The 18,370-nt window shown below is 46.0% G+C and overlaps 1 protein-coding gene across 14 annotated transcripts in view; it reads right to left on the reverse strand.

Moving 5' to 3' along the window:
* The window catches only part of AGAP1 (ArfGAP with GTPase domain, ankyrin repeat and PH domain 1), a 560,573-nt gene that overhangs the window by 291,828 nt on the left and 250,375 nt on the right, over positions 1–18,370 (reverse strand). For all 14 annotated transcript variants that reach the window (XM_060301680.1, XM_030865641.2, XM_030865522.2 and 11 more), the window contains one exon: positions 1,130–1,257. In XM_060301680.1, the coding sequence (XP_060157663.1) occupies positions 1,130–1,257 (128 nt within the window). The remainder of the gene's footprint in view (positions 1–1,129; positions 1,258–18,370) is intronic.

The following is an 18,370-nucleotide window of genomic DNA, read 5'->3' on the forward strand; positions in this document are numbered from 1 at the left end:
AATCTAAAAAAGAGTGGATATATGTATACGTGTAACTGATTCACTTTACTGTACACCTGAAACTAACACAACATTGTAAATCAACTAGACTCCAATAAAAATTCATTTAAAAAAAAAAAGAAGAAAATGACCTCTTGGAAATGTGAAAGCTTCTGGAAGATTCTTCAAGATTCAGAGAGAATTACAGATGCCTAGAGTGGGATTTAACATCCTTGAGCGTGCCTTCACAGGACCCCGCTGTAAACGCACTTCCTGACTCTTCAAGCTACCAAAAGCACGATACCAAACCTTCTCGCTACATCTCTTTAAAGAATATAACACCTGCCTAAGAAATGTTAACCGAAGACACGCGGGCAGGCAAAAATAAGCCAACAGTTCCTTAGTGGGTTTTTGGCTAGGTTCTTCAAAGTGACAATTATATTGTTTGTTCCCAAGTAAACAGCAAAATGTTGCAATGGAAAGATACTAGTTTCCATAGGGCCTACGGGAGACGGGAATTATAACTGAGGGCTGCTACCATATTGAAGCATATTGTAGGATTAGCCACTGAGATTCACCCACAACTGCCCAACCTACAAGCAGACGAGAATGAGGACCAACGTGGGGTCATTTAAATCAACAGCAGAGGGCTTCCCTGGTGGTGCAGTGGTTGAGAGTCCGCCTGCCGATGCAGGGGACACGGGTTCGTGCCCCGGTCCGGGAAGATCCCACATGCCGCGGAGCGGCTGGGCCCGTGAGCCATGCCCGCTGAGCCTGCGCGTCCGGAGCCTGTGCTCCGCAACGGGAGAGGCCACAACAGTGAGAGGCCCGCGTACCGCAAAAAAAAAAAAAAAAAAAAAACACAACAGCAGAGACGGCAGTGCACACCCTGCACCTCCACTCCAGCCAGCATGCCTCATAACACAGGCAGCGTGAAGACAGGGAATATTAAAGAATGATTCCCATCAAAACCACTTGGCCACAGCAGTTTCTGAAGGAGATGTTACGTCAATTACCGACATGCTGTTATTTATAAAGTTGAAAAGAAAAAAAAAATCACCTTGGAGCTGGCTGAGAACACTATTTGGCAGGTGTGTCCTCCTGGGTTCTGACCTGCTTTTCAGTCCAACCTCTCAAGGGACCAACATACCTGGCTGATGTGCACGGCAGACACCTGTGCGGAACAGACAGATGAGTGGCTCGGAGAGTTGGGTAGGGACTTGCAGGGTCCGATGGACAGCTGTTGCTTCTTCCTCGTGGCAACAATCTTCTGGGCAACTAGTGGACAGGAAGACAGAAGAAGTCTACGTAAGGCTGGTTTCCAAACAGAGGGAACGTGGCAGAGGCCGAGGGCTGTCTCTGTTGTCCACTATTCCTTTCATCCGTGGTAACAGAATTCCTGATTTTTAGTTGGGCACAGGACTACCAGAATAGATATGACATTTCCTGGAGCTTCCTCCAGTCCATCCCCTTGCACCCCAGCTAAATGTGGCCATGCAAGCAAGCTCTGGCCAATGGGATGGCAGCAGGAGGGTCACATGGCGGTACCCAGGAAACATCCTTGAGAGAGCTGCCCCCGGCCCATTTCTTCCTTATGTCTCTTTCCTTCTTGCTATGTAAAAAGCACATATGTTGGCTGTAGCTCTGGAAGCGATCTTGCAGAAGGAAGCCACACTTGGTGGGACACAAGCCCCTCCCAGGGGCTTGGCCTCTGGCTCGGCAGCCTCGCGCAAACCTCAGACGCTTTATATGTAAAACACAAAAACACACACCTATCTTGTTCAAATTATTCTAATAATAGGACTTTCCCCCCAGTTACTTGCAGCAAAAATAATCCTAAATAAGACAGGGTAATTTATACCAAACCCTTTGGAAAATCAAAAATCTATTTTTTTTGCACAGCCTGAAGAATTACTCTTAACTCTACAGGCTACTGCATAGAATTATATTCAAGGACATGTAATTATGTCAAAGACTTTTTTTATTTAAATATACGGCTCTACACATTGGGAGTTTATCTTAATCAATACAAATCTAAATTCAACCATTGGCAAATAGGCTGGCTGATACAGCACATTGGATTTAACTGGAAAGGAAGCCAACGATTAGAAAACTCTTCCTACACCAACAGGTGTCACTACAGGAGAATAACTACAGCTTTTATGTGAATAGATGTGTGTCTTTGGGGTATAGCTGTAATTAAGTTCAATGATATTCAATCCTTATCTTTGTCCAGAGAGGGTTGCTGATTTAAAAAATACCCACGCAAAGGAAAACACACCACTGTCCCCAGCAATAGCTTATGTTACAGAAGGAGCACACACAGTGTCCGCAGATGATTTCTTCTCCAAATGAACATAATTTTAAGAAGGAACTGGTCTGTCCACAGCTTATGGCTTTCATGTAAATGAATGATAGTATAAATATGATTAAGTGAAAATACAATATATAAAAAATGGCTCACAGAGATGAAGAAGTAGCTTCATTAGTTACATCCCACCTCCGATAGGCCTCTTATCATCCTGAAAGGACGATATCAATTATTTTATCCTCGCGTAGTGTATTGATCATAACCCTCATCAGCTAATCACGTTTAAATTACAGAGGAATATGGCAACACTCTGTCATTTCAAAACCATTGGCGTATCGATCTGGGGTCTTTGAAGACGCACATTAGAATATTTTAAAAATCATTATGTGAACTCAAAACTAAAACCTAAGATCAGATTCCAACAGCCGCAAAACGTGTGTCTTATAGGTGAACTGAAATCCCCAAACCAAAAGTAAATTAACTTAAAATCATGATTGTTTGGGTGAATGCCAAATTACTTCTATTTTTTTTCTTTTTTTTTTCTGAAAAAGAGCAAAAGGTGTTTTCTTGTGTTCAACTACTCCTGGCCTCAGAGTCACTATTCAGTCGGATGACCATACTGACTTTCACCTTAAATCTCACAGAAAAAACACAAAGGTCAGAATTAAACAGGGCTAAGCTGTTGGGAGAACTTCATAGACATTTTCTATAAGTGTTTTCTACTCTAAGGGGAGATTTGAGAAACTTTCTAAGACAAGTCAAATATGTTATTAAAATCCTCATTTTATGAAACTCCAAAGGCAAATCAATGTTCCCTCCTTCCCACGTGGAGGCTACAAAGAGCAAGTTCATGGGCAGAGAGAACCTTTTCCCATTAAACCCTCTCACAGAACAGGGCTGTGTAAAGCGTGAACCACACGTCAAGTACTACAGTTCTTCTGTCCACTGAATTATTGCTTGGCCACATTTACTAAAAAAACCCAAAGTCACAACTGCTAATGACTGGCAGCATTCTTTCACATTTAACTAGAACCTTCAACCCTATTTGTTGTTGTATTTCCCTATAATTTTTATGTCTACACACACATGGAGGAAAGGAAATGAGTTACAAATATTTTGCTCTAAAATACATAGACTGCTTTAGGAGTTACAGGATCACCCATAAAAGTGGGGGTAGTATCTGACTTAAGAAGGAAAAGGAGATAAGGGGACTGTTTTGTAAGGCTGGGCCACCTTCTCCTCCACAGTGAAAAGCCCCCGGCCCACTGCGGGCCACAGGGCTGGGCTGGGCTGTGCGAGCGGAAGGGCCCCCCGCCCCAATAAGAACTCAAGGGAAGCGGGATGCCAGGGGCAGGGAGGCGCTGTTCTCTTGTAACTATAATCATCAACTTTTCCTGAGATTTGGAACATTTAAATGTCAGGAGACTTAGAACATGAATATTACTTACACCCCAGATTACACTGGCTGGGAAATTTTTATCATCACTGAGTTTCTGTCTGCATTGGATCATTCCACAAATGAATACGTCACGTATTTTATATAAATACATGCAATGCACGAATGAGAAAACAGAAACACAATCCCTTGAGATTCCTTAAAGGAATCTGTGATTCACTTTGTTGTAAAGCAGAGACTAACACACCATTGTAAAGCAATTATACCCCAATAAAGATGTTAAAAAAAAAAAAAAAACCTCATGGTAACCACAAAAAAAAAAAAAAAAGGAATCTGGACTCTATCATCGAGGTGTGATGTTTTTCCTATTTTGGTGACTTGCTTTCCTATAAAGTTGCCTGAGGCGCTAAGCCTAGGTCTGAAATGCTGTCGTTGGCAGATACGGAAAATGTGCTCCTTTACCAGACACCCCACCAATTTCATTAACCTGATATGGCAATGCTAGTACCTGGTGTCATTTTAAAAGTCACTTCCTAGGGATGTGATGTGCATGATAAACGCACAACGGTTAACACAGCTGTAGGTTATACATGGACGTTGTTAGGGGCGTGAACCCTAGGAGTTCTCATCAATGTAAAAAACTTCCATTTCTTCACTTTTGTATCTATTTTACATAGATATTTTATTATATCTCAGTAAAACTGGAAGGCAAAAAATGTTCAAATACCTTCAAGTATAAATGAATGAATGAATGAATGAATGAATAATGGATATGACTCCCTCCACAATTCTGAAATTTTATTTGGGTAATAGATAAAACATACCCTTTAACGAACCCCTTCAACCATATCTGTAATTACACTGTAGAAACTTCAAAACCAAGCAAGCAAACTGCTGGTGCCTGGGAGAGGCATGAGGGGCTCCTGGGGGCTGGCAGTGGCCCCTTCCTGACCTGGGTGATGACCCTGAGATCATTCTTTTTTAGCCGTACCCTTAAGTGTACTTTCATAAACTTATTTCCATTCTTCAACTAGAAAGAAGTCTATTTACAAACTTAAGCAACAAGAAAAGCGAGTTATACGTTTACTTTCCCCACAAATTTTAAATTCTCTATTGGATAGATGATAAACGGCATCTTTTAATTAGTGTGTAAAGATAAGACTCTCAGATAGCTCGCAAATAAGACTTCATTAAATCCTGGCCTAATGCCCGATTTCTGCTTCCGCTTTGTTTCTCAAATCATTTGCACTAAAGGAGGAGCAGAAAGAACGAATCTGGTCACACCAAGGGAGTCAGGCCCACCTCTCACCAGGTAACTAGGGGCGTCCCCCTCCCCTCCCTCTCCCCCCTCTTCTTTGTCCCTTACATCTGAACGATGGGCCAGCGGTCTGCACTTCCCGTCTACTGAGTCATTTAATCCTCGCAGTTGGGAAAACAAGGCAGAGGGGGCACCGGCAGCAGAACAGGGGTTCAGACACTCTGTCGGCCCCCATGACGACACCAAACACTGCCACCCGGCAAGGAAGCACCCCCCCACCCCGCGAGACTCTACGGCTCCCAGGACAGGGACTGTGTACCCTTTGGCCCTGTCCCCTCACAGACTCTCCCTTGCTCTGCTGACCACTGCAACCCGGCTTCCGCCTCCATCCCCTTGGCTGGACCTGCCATTGCCAAGGTCGCTGGTGACCAGCTGGAGGCCAGGCGCATCCTTCTTGGCCTCTGGGCCGCCCTAGGCACTGCCGATGGTCCCTCCTCCCGTGACGCTGACTTTCCTGTGCTTCCTCCCCTGGCTGGAACCTCTTCTCAGCCTCCTTCACCGGTTCTTTGAACGTGGGTTGCTTCTAGGCTTCCTTCTTTGGCCCTTTTCTCTCCATGCCTGTGGCTCCCCAATCTGTATGTAGCCTTGCTTTGTGCCCTTCCTACTTCTAGAACCGTGTATCCTATAACCAGCGCCACACCTGCCCTTGGAGGCACCTCCGTGTCCCAACCTGGGCCTCGCCTCTAACTCCGCACCCCCCGAGCAACCCCAGGGCAGGGACAGAGGAGACGGAATAGATCGATTCTGCCACCGGAATTTCTCTTCAGTTCACCCTCACTGCCAACGCCTTGACCCAAACCTCGTCTGCCTGTGGCTGGTTTCTGAAGCAGCTTCCAAAGCTGTCCTCTCCTCACTGCCACTCAAGGGACACACTGCACGGCGACCTCCGCCAAGGTGGCTCTCATGGGCCTTGTCCCGCTCAAAGTTCTGCAAACGCTCCCGTCACCAGACAGACGTCAGAACCGAAATTTCTCAGCAAAATGGGGCCCTTTCACGCTTGGGAGGGGTGGATTCTCCCCTCCTGTTATCACTTCCCATGCATCCCGGCTCCCACGACCCAGACACTCCTGGCCTCTTCCCAAGCCCTCCAGTGAAGGTCCGACCCACTGACAAGTGACTTAGGTGATGGCCGGCTTGGGACAGGCTGTCCCTTCTCCATCCCTTCGGTCTGGGGCTCCCACGCTGCCTGGAACCATATGGGCAAGTCTGTCTGATTCTGGTTCCCAGAGAAGGAAGCCCAGATAAGCTTCATTTCCCAGGACAGCTTTACCAATAAAAAGTAGTCATCCGATCTTCCAGGGTCTTATTCCTTAACGGGTTCCGAACCCCAGGGAGGACAAGGGTCCCCGCCCAACCGGACACGGCCTCCCTCCAGCCTCGCTGCCGGCCCCCGGGCTCACTGCCCACTTCCGAGCCGGACAGAACCCACTGCAGATGCCACAACGTGTGCTCTCTGAATCCTGCTACACAAGTTGCCACCACGGCCCAGACATGCTTCTCCTTCTCTTCATGGCCAATTCCTTCTCAGAATCCGTATGTCGAGCATCACTTCTCCTAGGCAAGCCTTCCTCTCTAACCATCAGGTTCCTCTAAGGAGACCCCGCATCCCAAATACCAAAGGTGCGGACACAACCAGCTCCGTATTTCACCCAGGCCTTGACTGAGAACCACTGCACAGTTACGCACACACACACGCCCACACGCACACATACACATACAGTCAGGGCCAGGCTGAAGAGCTGCAATTCTACTTTTCAGCCCCGAATCCCTAGTGCCTGGTGCATAGGCATTGTGCAATAAGCGATTATGTAATAATCCCAAACCAGACACATCATCATTCACATCAGGTCCTGGCCTCCTGATCTCTACTCACAGGGCGAGGCCCCAGGACGGGGGTGTCTTTGACACTCCTCTTGCATGGTACCACCTGGCATCGGTAACGTCCACAATTAAGCACTTAAATTAAGCTTTTTAAAATTTCATTAACGATTATGACATTCTTGGTAAAGTCCAATGAGTGTTAGTAATTTAATCAGCAAGATATCTTCTCTGGTTTAAATGATTTACTTGAATTAAGTCAATTAACAGAAACGTCTGAAGAGTCACCTATGGGCCCAGAGAAGGAAGGGAAGACGGGAAGAGGCATGTGACCTGGTCTCTAGCCTCATGCAGCTCCCAAGCCAGGAGCAAGGCCCTCTGCATCTCACATCAATAGCTCCAAGGTTTCACCAGAGACAGGACCACTGAGAACTGCTCAAGTGCTCCGCTGGGTGGTCCCTGTTGCCCCATCCTTTCTTCACTCCTTATTTACTCGGCTCCTACGACCCAACCTTCTCCCTGTGCAGGTCCTGAAGGAGCAGAGGCTTCTCCATCAGGCAGCAAACTGGCTGCCCTTTCACGTCCCTTTTGCCCCAGTTCACTGAGGCAGAGGAGACTTAACTCATCAACCAGCTTTGTAATGATCTGCTTTTGAACATTCCCCATCGTGACGCCCCATACAGCATCAGCTTCCGCTACGTGAGCCCTGCTGTATGAGCAACACGGCCCCTTCTGGAATGAGCAGAGCTGAGCCCCACGTCCTCGGGCTGCACTGGGGAGCAGGTGACTCTGGGGCCTGGGGAGAAGTGGGGTCTGCAGCTCAGGATGGCACTGTGGAAGCATGTACACCTGACTGATGACGTAGAGTCCCAGTTAGATGCCAAATAGAAACTTGGTGTGAATCAAGCCGAATCTGGGGAAGAGGACGATCCTTCAGCTACTAGGAAAAGCTCTATGTAGCCCATTGGGGCCAACATGGGGTGGCAGTTCTGCGTAGACAACATTAGAGAGGAATTTAAGTATGAATGATACATCTATTACAGTAATATTTTAAATGTTTATAATAAACACACGTACTGAAAATCAACTAGCATGAGACTCATTTTGCTCCACAAACATATTTGAAAAGCACAGTTTGAGGCTGGGGTTCACGCCATTGTTCTATCTCTATTTTTGGTGCTACCACCCAAATGTAACATTAACTGTCTTTGCATCGAAAGGCTCTTCCATCAGAACCTTGGAGGGCTTACCAGGCAAATCCCCATAAAAAATGAAAACCACCAGGGACTGTAAATTTTCCAGTAACAAATAAAAGGTCCCCTAATGTCTCAACTCAGTTTTAAATTACAGTTGAGTGATCATTAAACGATCTTGTTAATTAAGTAGAAATTAATTACCACATTATCTAGGTAGTTCTGAACTTGCGACTTAGGAATGAAAAAAAGTCTGAAGTGGAACTTTTCTCAAAATTAATGAACGTTAAAGGAGGTGTGGTCTGTGTTGCTGGTAATCCTATACCCATCTCCTAGATTGTTTTCATATGACGTTTTGGGAATAGAGGAAGCTATGCCAGAAAAACCATTAACATGAAAAAGAGAGAGGGAGGTGGGGAGTGAGGAGAGGGGTCTTCTCGAAGGCCTCTTGGGCTGTGTGATGATTAGTGACAATTAGTGAACCACAGGGACCCACAGCCCTGCCTGGCCCACACACCTGTGGAGATCCTGCCAAACTGAGCCGCCAATTGGAAAATACAGTCAGCTCACGTTCCAAGACGATGGACCTCCACGTGACTTGAGATGCTAGACGGGATGCCTCATTTACCTCCCTAGGGTCCACATGGACTTGACATTCAACCAGCACTCACCAACTGGGTCAATGAACGAACAGATGGATCAACCATGGGGACGGGGTGAGGACATGAGGAGAAGGAGGGGTGGAGAAGCAGCTGGAAACACGTGTAAGGATCCCGTGTGCAAAGTGTGGATCGTATCCTTAAGGCAACAGGGAGCCGTCAAAGCTATTCATGGGCCAGTGACGAGATCCAGGAGTTGGAAGGACACCTGGTCTGTGTGGTTTGCAAGATGCAGGTGATCTCTACCTGGACAGTGGAGACAGCAAGCATGGGGGGCAGGGGGGGTGGGCGCAGGGTGGGGGGGATTTGGGGGGACTGTGACCGAGCGGCCGTGGTCTATACGCAGGACCCCGGCTCTCTGACATTCTGTTTTGAGACTCTCGTGTCTCAGACCGCTGTTACTCTACCCTTACACATGATTAATATTTTCAAGGGGTATAGAATTCTAGGCTGATTACACGTCATTTGATGATTCAAAGCTACCAAAAGGAGTTATTCTAAGGGTATAATGAGCTCACTGATGTAGTGTTAGCTAAACCCCCACAGTTTAAAAACTTTCAAAGCAGATCTGGACATTTAACCTATTCTAAGTTACAGTTCCTAAATCGGAGTATACGCCCATCTTCCTTAGAAAGACAGGCTGCCGCTGTTCTTTAACGTGTGTTAGATCTTCCTGTCGGCACGGCGACCCGCAAGGAGAAGCTCATTATCTTCGTTCTAGCAAAGCTTTCATCTCTTTTTGCCACTACCTTTAAAATCACCCAACTGCTCTCTCCGAAGCCGACTTGTCCCCTTCCAAACCATCCTTCGTATGGACACGTTTATCATTCTAAAAACAGGCCTGGCTTGACCACTTCCACGTTTCATCAGGACAAACTATAAACCATCAGAATAGTTTCCTAATTATAACAAATATTATTAAGGAAGGAAACACACCCTGGAACTGAACAGGCCATAAAATGAATTTAGGGGTGCATGAAAAGGAAACACTCACCATGCATTTGTTTATTGGTTCCTCGTCAGTGAAAACCTAACGAGAAGCTCTGCCCTTACCTTGTGTCCCTGAGCACAACATATGGCATTTCTATTATATTAAAAAAACCCTCTAGGCCAAGACAGGCCATGGTCAAAAAGCCAAATTCTCTTTAATTTCTTCTAGCGAAGCTTTCAAGTTTTCCGTGAAGTAATGACATCTGAATTCTTAATCGGAGATTCCGTTCTTGCCTGTGTTCTTTTTATCTCATTGCATTAGAACAAATTTATCTTCATTTATGTCGCAATTACCTATTAGGGTTGTTAATTTGCTGGAAATGAAGCTATTGTTTAATTGCTCCTATTAATCGGGGGATTTAAATGCCGACTGTAATAAACAGTTACCTTCAGGATGGAGCAAAGTCATGGCTGCTGACATTAATTTCACAATTTCACAACGAGCGGAAATTTCTCCCATGTCCCAGGCAGCTGGATTTCCCTTTTCCTCCCGGAGAAAGTGCAAGAGTTTTTAAACATAAAATGTTTAAAAACTCATGCTGAAATAAACACGGTCTATTCAACGTGTTTTATACGTGTACCTAATTCTGATGTAAAGTTATTCTTTGTGGCAGGGGAACATCAAATCATCCTGCCAGAAACCCACATCCCTTTTTCATGCGTTTCTTCACAGCACAATTTTCTCTTAAAACCAAGTCCCCAAGTGGAGTTGCCAGCGGGAAGCTCTGGGTCCCAGCGGCCCCAGATGTTGGGCTGGTGGGCAGCAGGCGCCAGGACGCTCACCACCTGCTGGGGTTCTAGGCCTCCGAAGGAAACAGGGTTCCTGCGTCCACACGCAGAGGATTTTGAACATTCACTGCTCTCCGAACAAATAAGTTTCAACATATCCCAGCACCGTATTGTCAAACGTCCTTCAGCTGGTCTTGCCTGCGGCACTTCCAGGGCTGGACTCGGCTTCAGTCAGCCTTTCTCCGCTAGAAGGAAGGAAGGCATTCCATTCAGCCCTGCCTGGAGTCCCCTCAGGGACGGCATCGCAGGCCCCAGCGGCCCTGTGCACCACCAGGACGCCCAGCAGATGGTCAGATCCAGACTCCTGACGCTACCTGCAGACACTGAGGGATCCTCCAGTCCCTCTGCCCTCCCTCCCCTCGTGCCGCCGGGTCCTCCCTCAGCACCGCCCACATTGCTGTGCCTTCTCCAGCCTGCTGACCCCACCAGCACCCTCATCTAAGACCACATCACCTCTGCATCACTGTGCAGACTCCAGGTTTTCGTCTCCGAGTGCAGAGGAAAGAACATGATACTACCCAGCATCTGGGACAAATCCAATGCCTGGTGGACGCCTGGAGAATCAGGGCCCCACTCAGGGATGGGTTCACGCTCCGGACAAGTCCGAGGCCCCCAGCGCACACTTGTGCCTGTGCTGCTTGGATCCAGGGGGGCCTCCGGGGTCTCAAAACGGAAATGAGCACCACAGACCTGAGCGGTGACTCTCAGAAGGGCTAATGGGGGGAAAGAGACATCTGGGCTCCGCCCTTCCTTCCCCTGCCTCCCCTTGGGCACAGGTGAGACCAGGCGTGCATGAGCCAGAGGGTGCAGCATCGATGCCAGCGACCCAGGCTGGTCCTAGGACACTCTCGGTCCGGCCACGAGTCTGCCCTCTTAAGTTTAATACGTGGAGTCGGCTTTTCCCTTCCATGGGTCGGGGCGGCGTCTTCCCTCTGCTCTCTGGCATCCCTCACTCACGATCTATTCCTTCATCACATCTTGGAGCAGCTAGTATGTGCCGGGAAACCTGTCAGATGCGGGAGACGGTGGGGTCCACACCGGCCTGCCGGCCACACCACTGAGGAACCAGGGACCAGGAGGCCTGACACGCTTGCGGCGAGAGTGCCCTTCAGAAGAGATGGTCACACAGCCTCCATGACTTCCTTCACTAAGGTCTCAAGAAGCAGCACTTGGCAATCTTAGCGGAGAAGCCGCAAACCTCTCACTCCGCACCAGTGTTTCAGGTTCAGCACCTGCCTCCTTCCTCAACAAGTGTGTCAGGCACAGGACCAGCTGCGGGGCTTTAACAGCGCCCTGAAGAGAGCTGTGTATCTGTGACATCAAAGTGGGGATAATTTTCAAGAGGGAAACATTGATGAATTGTGACTATACTACATAGACACTGAGGAATCATAAAAAGCAAGAAAAATTTGGGGGAAGGGGGGTTGGGGAGGGATAAATGAGGAGTTTGGGATTAACAGATACACACTCCATTATAATAGATAACCAACAAGGACCTATATATATAGCACAGGGAACTCTACTTGATATTTTGTAGTAACACATGAGGAAAGAGAATCTGAAGAAGAATATATATGCATAACTGAACTGCTGTGCTGTATACCTGAAACTAACACAATATTGTAAATCAACTATATTTCAATTTTTATTTTAATTTTAAAAAAGTAGGAAAAATTTGGAAGCGTGACCAGGAGCACAAAGCACATCGAAGTGTCCTGCCTGAGGAACCGGCAGTGATCAGAACTGGATGAGGGCAGGCCCTGATGAAACAGAAAACCGTGGTGTGCGTGCGGCCGCAGAAGCAGCAGCAAGGGGTGCATGTGTGCCCGTTGGCGCAGTCCTGAGCCAGGACAAGATAAGGAGTCTGAGAACGTACGAGCCAGGAGCAGTGAGGGGGCTGCTGCTGGCCGTGGGCTCTGAGCATCAGCGAAGGGAGATTCCAGGAGGCGGGAGCTGACACCCCTGACAGGTGCGGAGACCTGGGCAGGGGCTGGAACGCCACTGGTCACCCTGACCCTAGAGCTTTACTCTGATGTGCTGCATAAGATTACAAGAGTGAGTACCACCTACTCAATGCTCACTGAGCACTCATTACTATGACTCCGCTTAATGAATAAGCAGTTAATACAAGCCAGCAGGGTTTAAAAGCAGGGGACGCAGCTTAGGTTAATCGCAAATGTAGAAAGATGTGCCCAAAGCATAAATTAAAGATCTTTCAAAGAGCGAAGCTTTCCGGACTGGGGCACTGTGATATTCTCACCAAGACCCAGGTGAACACAGAGCTGCACCTAGACTCGGACTAGAAAACATTCCAAATGCTACAATTAAACCCAGTGCAAATCTGTTCGAGAGGCCGCGAGATGATTAACTTTCTCTCTCCCTTATTCTCAAGTTGGATGCAAATCAGTGTCTTTCAAGACAAGGCAAGTGAAGATCCCAATAAATTGGCAATACAATTTAGATGGCAGACAAGGATCTAAAAGATAAATGGCTTAAACAAAGAGGGGGAAAAATGAACCTGTCACTTCTTCTCAACTCATCAAGCTGTCTCGCGGAGAAAGCTGATGATTCCGGAGCAGAGATGTTTCTGACACCCACTGAAGGTGGCGGCGTACCCTGGATGCTTTCATCTGAAGTTCCTCACCATTTTTTCTGCACCAGGAAGGCTACAGGACTCACCTTTTAGATCCCCTATTTTTTTTAAAAGGCCAAATTACTGGTCACAAAATAGACTAACACAGTTATATGAGTCAAGTGAAAGAAACACCCAGGATAAATGCAAATAAATGTAGTGATACTGGAAGAACACAATCCATGACAAGGCAGAAGTGACACAGGAAACAGATGACTGCGATAAGGATTTAAAAACACGATAAAAGAGAGGATACCAAAAGAAATGATAAAATCACAAAAAGTGGTTGAGAGTCCGCCTGCCGATGCCGGGGACGCGGGTTCGTGCCCCGGTTCGGGAAGATCCCACATGCCGCGGAGCGGCTGGGCCCGTGAGCCATGGCCGCTGAGCCTGCGCGTCCGGAGCCTGTGCTCCGCATCGGGAGAGGCCACAGCAGTGAGAGGCCCACGTACCGCAAAAAAACAAACGAAGAAAAATCACAAAAATGATTATTCAAGCTAAAGAAATTGCATGAAAATTTAAGATGAGGAGATGAAGATAAATGAGGAACAGGAGACGAAAAGGGTCCAAAATAAGAAAATATGTGACACAGAAAGGCCATAAGTGGATTTTTAAATCGGGAACCTTGAGACAAATACAGTTAAGTACAATCATTGGTTTTCTCTTTAATAAATTAATAAAGTTTGGTTAATATTGCCTTAACCAAATGTGGAAGGTCTACTTTGCTTCCTATGTTGAGACACATGCTCACAGAAAAAAAAGGGAGTTTTAGAAACTTCTTTAATCTCCCCATTTGTCACAAACACATTCTCCTACAGATATCTTTTAACTTTCAAGAAAAATGGACTTATCTATCACAACTGAAGCTGTTTTCCTATTTCCGGGAATAATTATCCTTACAACAATCTCCATTAAAAAAGACATTTTCTTCTTAAAGTGGGGGAGAAGATGTCTTGGTTGGAACCTGAGAAAATTATTCCTCTCTCCCCGGCTCTGTTAATAACAAGCCAGCCGCCGTGCTCCTTGCGTGAAATGCCTTGGAAGAAGTGACAGTGACACACAGGTTGAATTATACAATGTATTGTGATGCAATTAGGAAGAAGGATGAGACGACAAAACAATTTCCACTTGGTCTTCAACAGGGCTGTGTGCACTGAGTCACCGTGAGGCTCTGCCCACCAACCATCAATTACTATCATTTACCCAGCACCACCACCCAGAACCCTACCCTCTCCAATACACACAATTCCTGTGGGTGAGTCTGGCCTTTTGTGATACTTCAGCGATATTAGGCATTTAAGTTATATGAATTTGAGGGCCCAAGTAAAGAAATGATATATGATTCTATAGAATTAATATAGCACCCTAAACAGATAACTAATAAGGCCCTACTGTACAGCACAGTGAACTCTACTCAATACTCTGTAACGGCCTTTATGGGAAAAGAATCTAAAGAAGAGTGGAGATATGTAAAACTGATTCACTTTGCTGTACCCCTGAAACTAATACAACGTTGTAAATCAACTAGATTCCAATAAAAATTTTTTTAAAATTTAAGAAATTTTAGAAAGAGCATCGTAGATCATTCTTTTCCGTCGATCACGGTTACTGAAGAGTTACGTACACAGTGTAGAGACAACTTTTTGCAAGTTTTTTTTCTTCAACAAGAAATAAGTGTATCAATTCCCACTGGAGTTACTCACAGCACCCCAGGTGATTAAAAGGCTCTAAATCTAATTTTATTTACATTTAGAAGACCTGAGGTCATCGCCATCAAGATTTCACTTTTGTGACTAATCATGTTTAAGTATTAATTAGAGTCCGGCGGAGGATACCGATTGATTTCTGAATCTGTAATCTGCTGTGATTCAGAAACTGTGAGGAAGTCAAACTATCCCTACCTGGTACTGCCGGTTTCTACGAATTATTGAAATTCTTGCAAGAATCATGCATGCATTTTAATTCTGGAAAGCCTCATTTAAAAAAAAAAAAGAAAAAAAGAGCTCAGATTAATACTGCACATTCCCCCTGTGAGAAAGTACTTCACATTAAATTCAGTGCATCTGGACCCATCTTACCGCAAAATACCGACAACAGTATTTTATTTTATTATTATTATTATTTTTTTGCGGTACGCGGGCCTCTCACTGTTGCGGCCTCTCCCGTTGCGGAGCACAGGCCCCGGAAGCGCAGGCTCAGCGGCCATGGCTCACGGGCCCAGCCGCTCCGCGGCATGTGGGATCTTCCCAGACCGGGGCACGAACCCGTGTCCCCTGCATCGGCAGGTGGACTCTCAACCACTGCGCCACCAGGGAAGCCCAACAACAGTATTTTAAATGGAATAACAATTGCTTTTCTTTTCCCCTATATTTTATAACGCAAATTTATAACCGTGGACAAAAAATGGAAAGAAATGTAGCTTGCACACCCATGTCCATACCACCTAGATTTTATAATTGTAGGTGTTGCTCTACTTGGCTTACTGCATACCCACCATCCATCCATCTTATTTTCTGATGCATTTCAAATATGGGGCAGACATCAGCGCTCTTCACCGCTACACTCTTCAGCATGTGCGTAATTAACTGTCATGCATTAACCGGTTAAGGTTCCTTCTTTTGAGATTGAAGGTACATACTGTGAAATGCAAACATCTTAGCTGTACCATTCCATGAACTGACAAATGTCACGTAACTCAAATCACTGTGAAGCTTCAGAAGGTTGGTGCCCCTTCCCCAAACCCACTCCCACCAGCCCCTCTCACTCTCAAAACCACTCTTCTGACTTTTTTACGTGCAGATTAGTTTTGCCTGTTGTAGGCCTTCATATAAATGAAATCATTCATTTACTACGAATGCCTCTGTTCACTCGACATCATGTTTTGTGGATACATCCGTAACAAGTTTTCAAACTAACTTCAGCACTGCCACACCGAATACCAGAATCCTCATTACAAAGTGTTCATCTCTTCCCAGTGAAACACAACAGGTCCCTACGAGAAGATGGCGATCTTCTACCGTAAGGAAAATAACACCTAATTACCATGAACTTCTCTGGTCCTGCCAAGAATGAAAAAGGAATAAACTGTCCATATTTTTTGAACCTACTTCTAAATTTATCTGACCTCGGGTATATGTGTCAGCTGTAGGTAAGAAGTCATAATGACTCTTCAGACCATAAGTTCAAAACCCTTTCTACACATGGGAGGCTTCCTTTAATCCACCCTAAGAAAATATCCCTCATTAACAAAAACTGAGGAATGTTATCCTTGGTGACATCACGGTTCAAACTCACTGAGAAAAATGGCATTAAAAAACAAAAAGTCCACAGTGGACACTTTGAAAACAAGTCACAGAATCTCAGACTAGATCCCCACACCTCCACCTACACACAGCGGCAGGTCACAAAAAGTTATCATCTGTATTCCAACAGTTTAAAAGGTTAAAAACTCAACAACGACATAAAAACATCCATTCACAGCACTTACAGCTGAAGACAGTGGCCTCTTACCCGATGCCTATTCCATTGCTGCAGGATGCCCAGCGACTCTTAAGAACATGGGCAAAAGTCACAGTGCAACTTCAACACGTTATCTTAACACGTTATCTTAATGTCGAAAACTGTAAAAATTAAACACACAATCCCTCTACTTCAGCACCCGTCCAGGGTGACACCTACAAAGAAAGAAGGAACTGATTGCAAGTTTTATGAAGTTATTCAGAGAAAGAAGGTTATTCTTCCACTGATACTGCTACATGTGACATTTTATCTACTAACGATATGTATGTTTATATATCGATAGAAGCTTTTCTAATAAAGCTTTTGGGAATTCATTTTGAGAAAAAGAAACCCAACGTGAATAGATGAAAAGGACTCAAATGTGTGCTAGTTAATAACCCAAATCATTATCTATCATAAGAATTAGAGAAAGTAATGTGAAAGGAATGCTCTCTCTTCACTGCTGACACCCCAAATCCATCTGTGGCTGACACACAGGAGTAAAAGGCAAATGACAGCCCAGGAAATTTAACATACTAACTAAGGACATCGTCAAAGAAAGTTCAGAAAACACAGGGGGGCTTCCCTGGTGACGCAGTGGTTAAGAATCTGCCTACCAATGCAAAGGACACGGGTTCGAGCCCTGGCCCGGGAAGATCCCACATGCTGCGGAGCAACTAAGCCCGTGCGCCCCAACTACTGAGCCTGAGCTCTAGAGCCCGCCAGCCACAACTGTTGAGCTCACGTGCCACAACTCCTGAAGCCTGCGCGCCTGGAGCCCGTGCTCCGCAACAAGAGAAGCCACGACAATGAGAAGCCCACTCACTGCCACGAAGAGTAGCTCCCACTCGCCACAACTAGAGAACGCCTGTGCGCGGCAACGAAGACCCAACCAAAGCAGCCAAAAATAAATAAATAAATAAATTTATTAAAAAAAGAAAAAAAGAAAATCCAGGGATTTACTTTCTTCCTCCAAACAAAAATTATATAAATGCTAAAAGATGATACAGATATCTGTCTTTAAAACAGATTTCTCTTTTGATGGGCAAATATACAAACATGAGGGAGACAAAACGTATCGGAGCTAAAGCTCTCCTTCAAATGTATTACCAATCCACCCAACAATGGCTGGAACTTCAGGCCCATGAAGGAGAAGACGATGCCTTCCATGCTCTACACCTTGAACTGCAGCCTCTGCCCCAGGTGGGGTGGGGCACCTGCCCATCTCCGTCCTTGCCTCTCCCTGGCTGAGGCTGGCCCCTCAGCGAAGAGCTAGTCCTGCTGTCCGGTCAGAGGCCTTAAACCAAGTCCACAAACACCTGCGGGCAAACAGTGGACAGTCAGAGGAATCCCACTGTGTCACTGGGTCTACAGGGTAAGAAGAGGGTCACAGCTGCCAGGAGTCACGGCTTTAAGCCTCTGGATCCCACAAAAGGAATTCAGGAACTCCTTACAGACTAGAGGCATTCCACCAGAGAAAAAGACATCTGATGAGAAGACTCATCTACATCCCCCAAAGCAAACCGGTAACGGGAAGACTCCCGTGTGTACTTTCCCAAACAGCTTCCGCTGGCTGTGCAGTGGCTCAGAGGTGCACTGGGTCCTACCTGGCTATGACAGCTTCCTGGCACCTGAAGACTGTTAACAAGACAGGAATTCACAAGTGTCCCCTGAAAAGATGTCTGCGCTCGGAAAGCCTGATTTAGCCTCCAATAAAGACTCGACTCTTCATTTGTGACTTTCTGGCCTTTATAAGCATTTAACTGTCATAACGTCTACAGTTCAGC

The sequence above is a fragment of the Globicephala melas genome, chromosome 7, assembly GCF_963455315.2.
Source record: "Globicephala melas chromosome 7, mGloMel1.2, whole genome shotgun sequence".
Taxonomy (NCBI): domain Eukaryota; kingdom Metazoa; phylum Chordata; class Mammalia; order Artiodactyla; family Delphinidae; genus Globicephala; species Globicephala melas.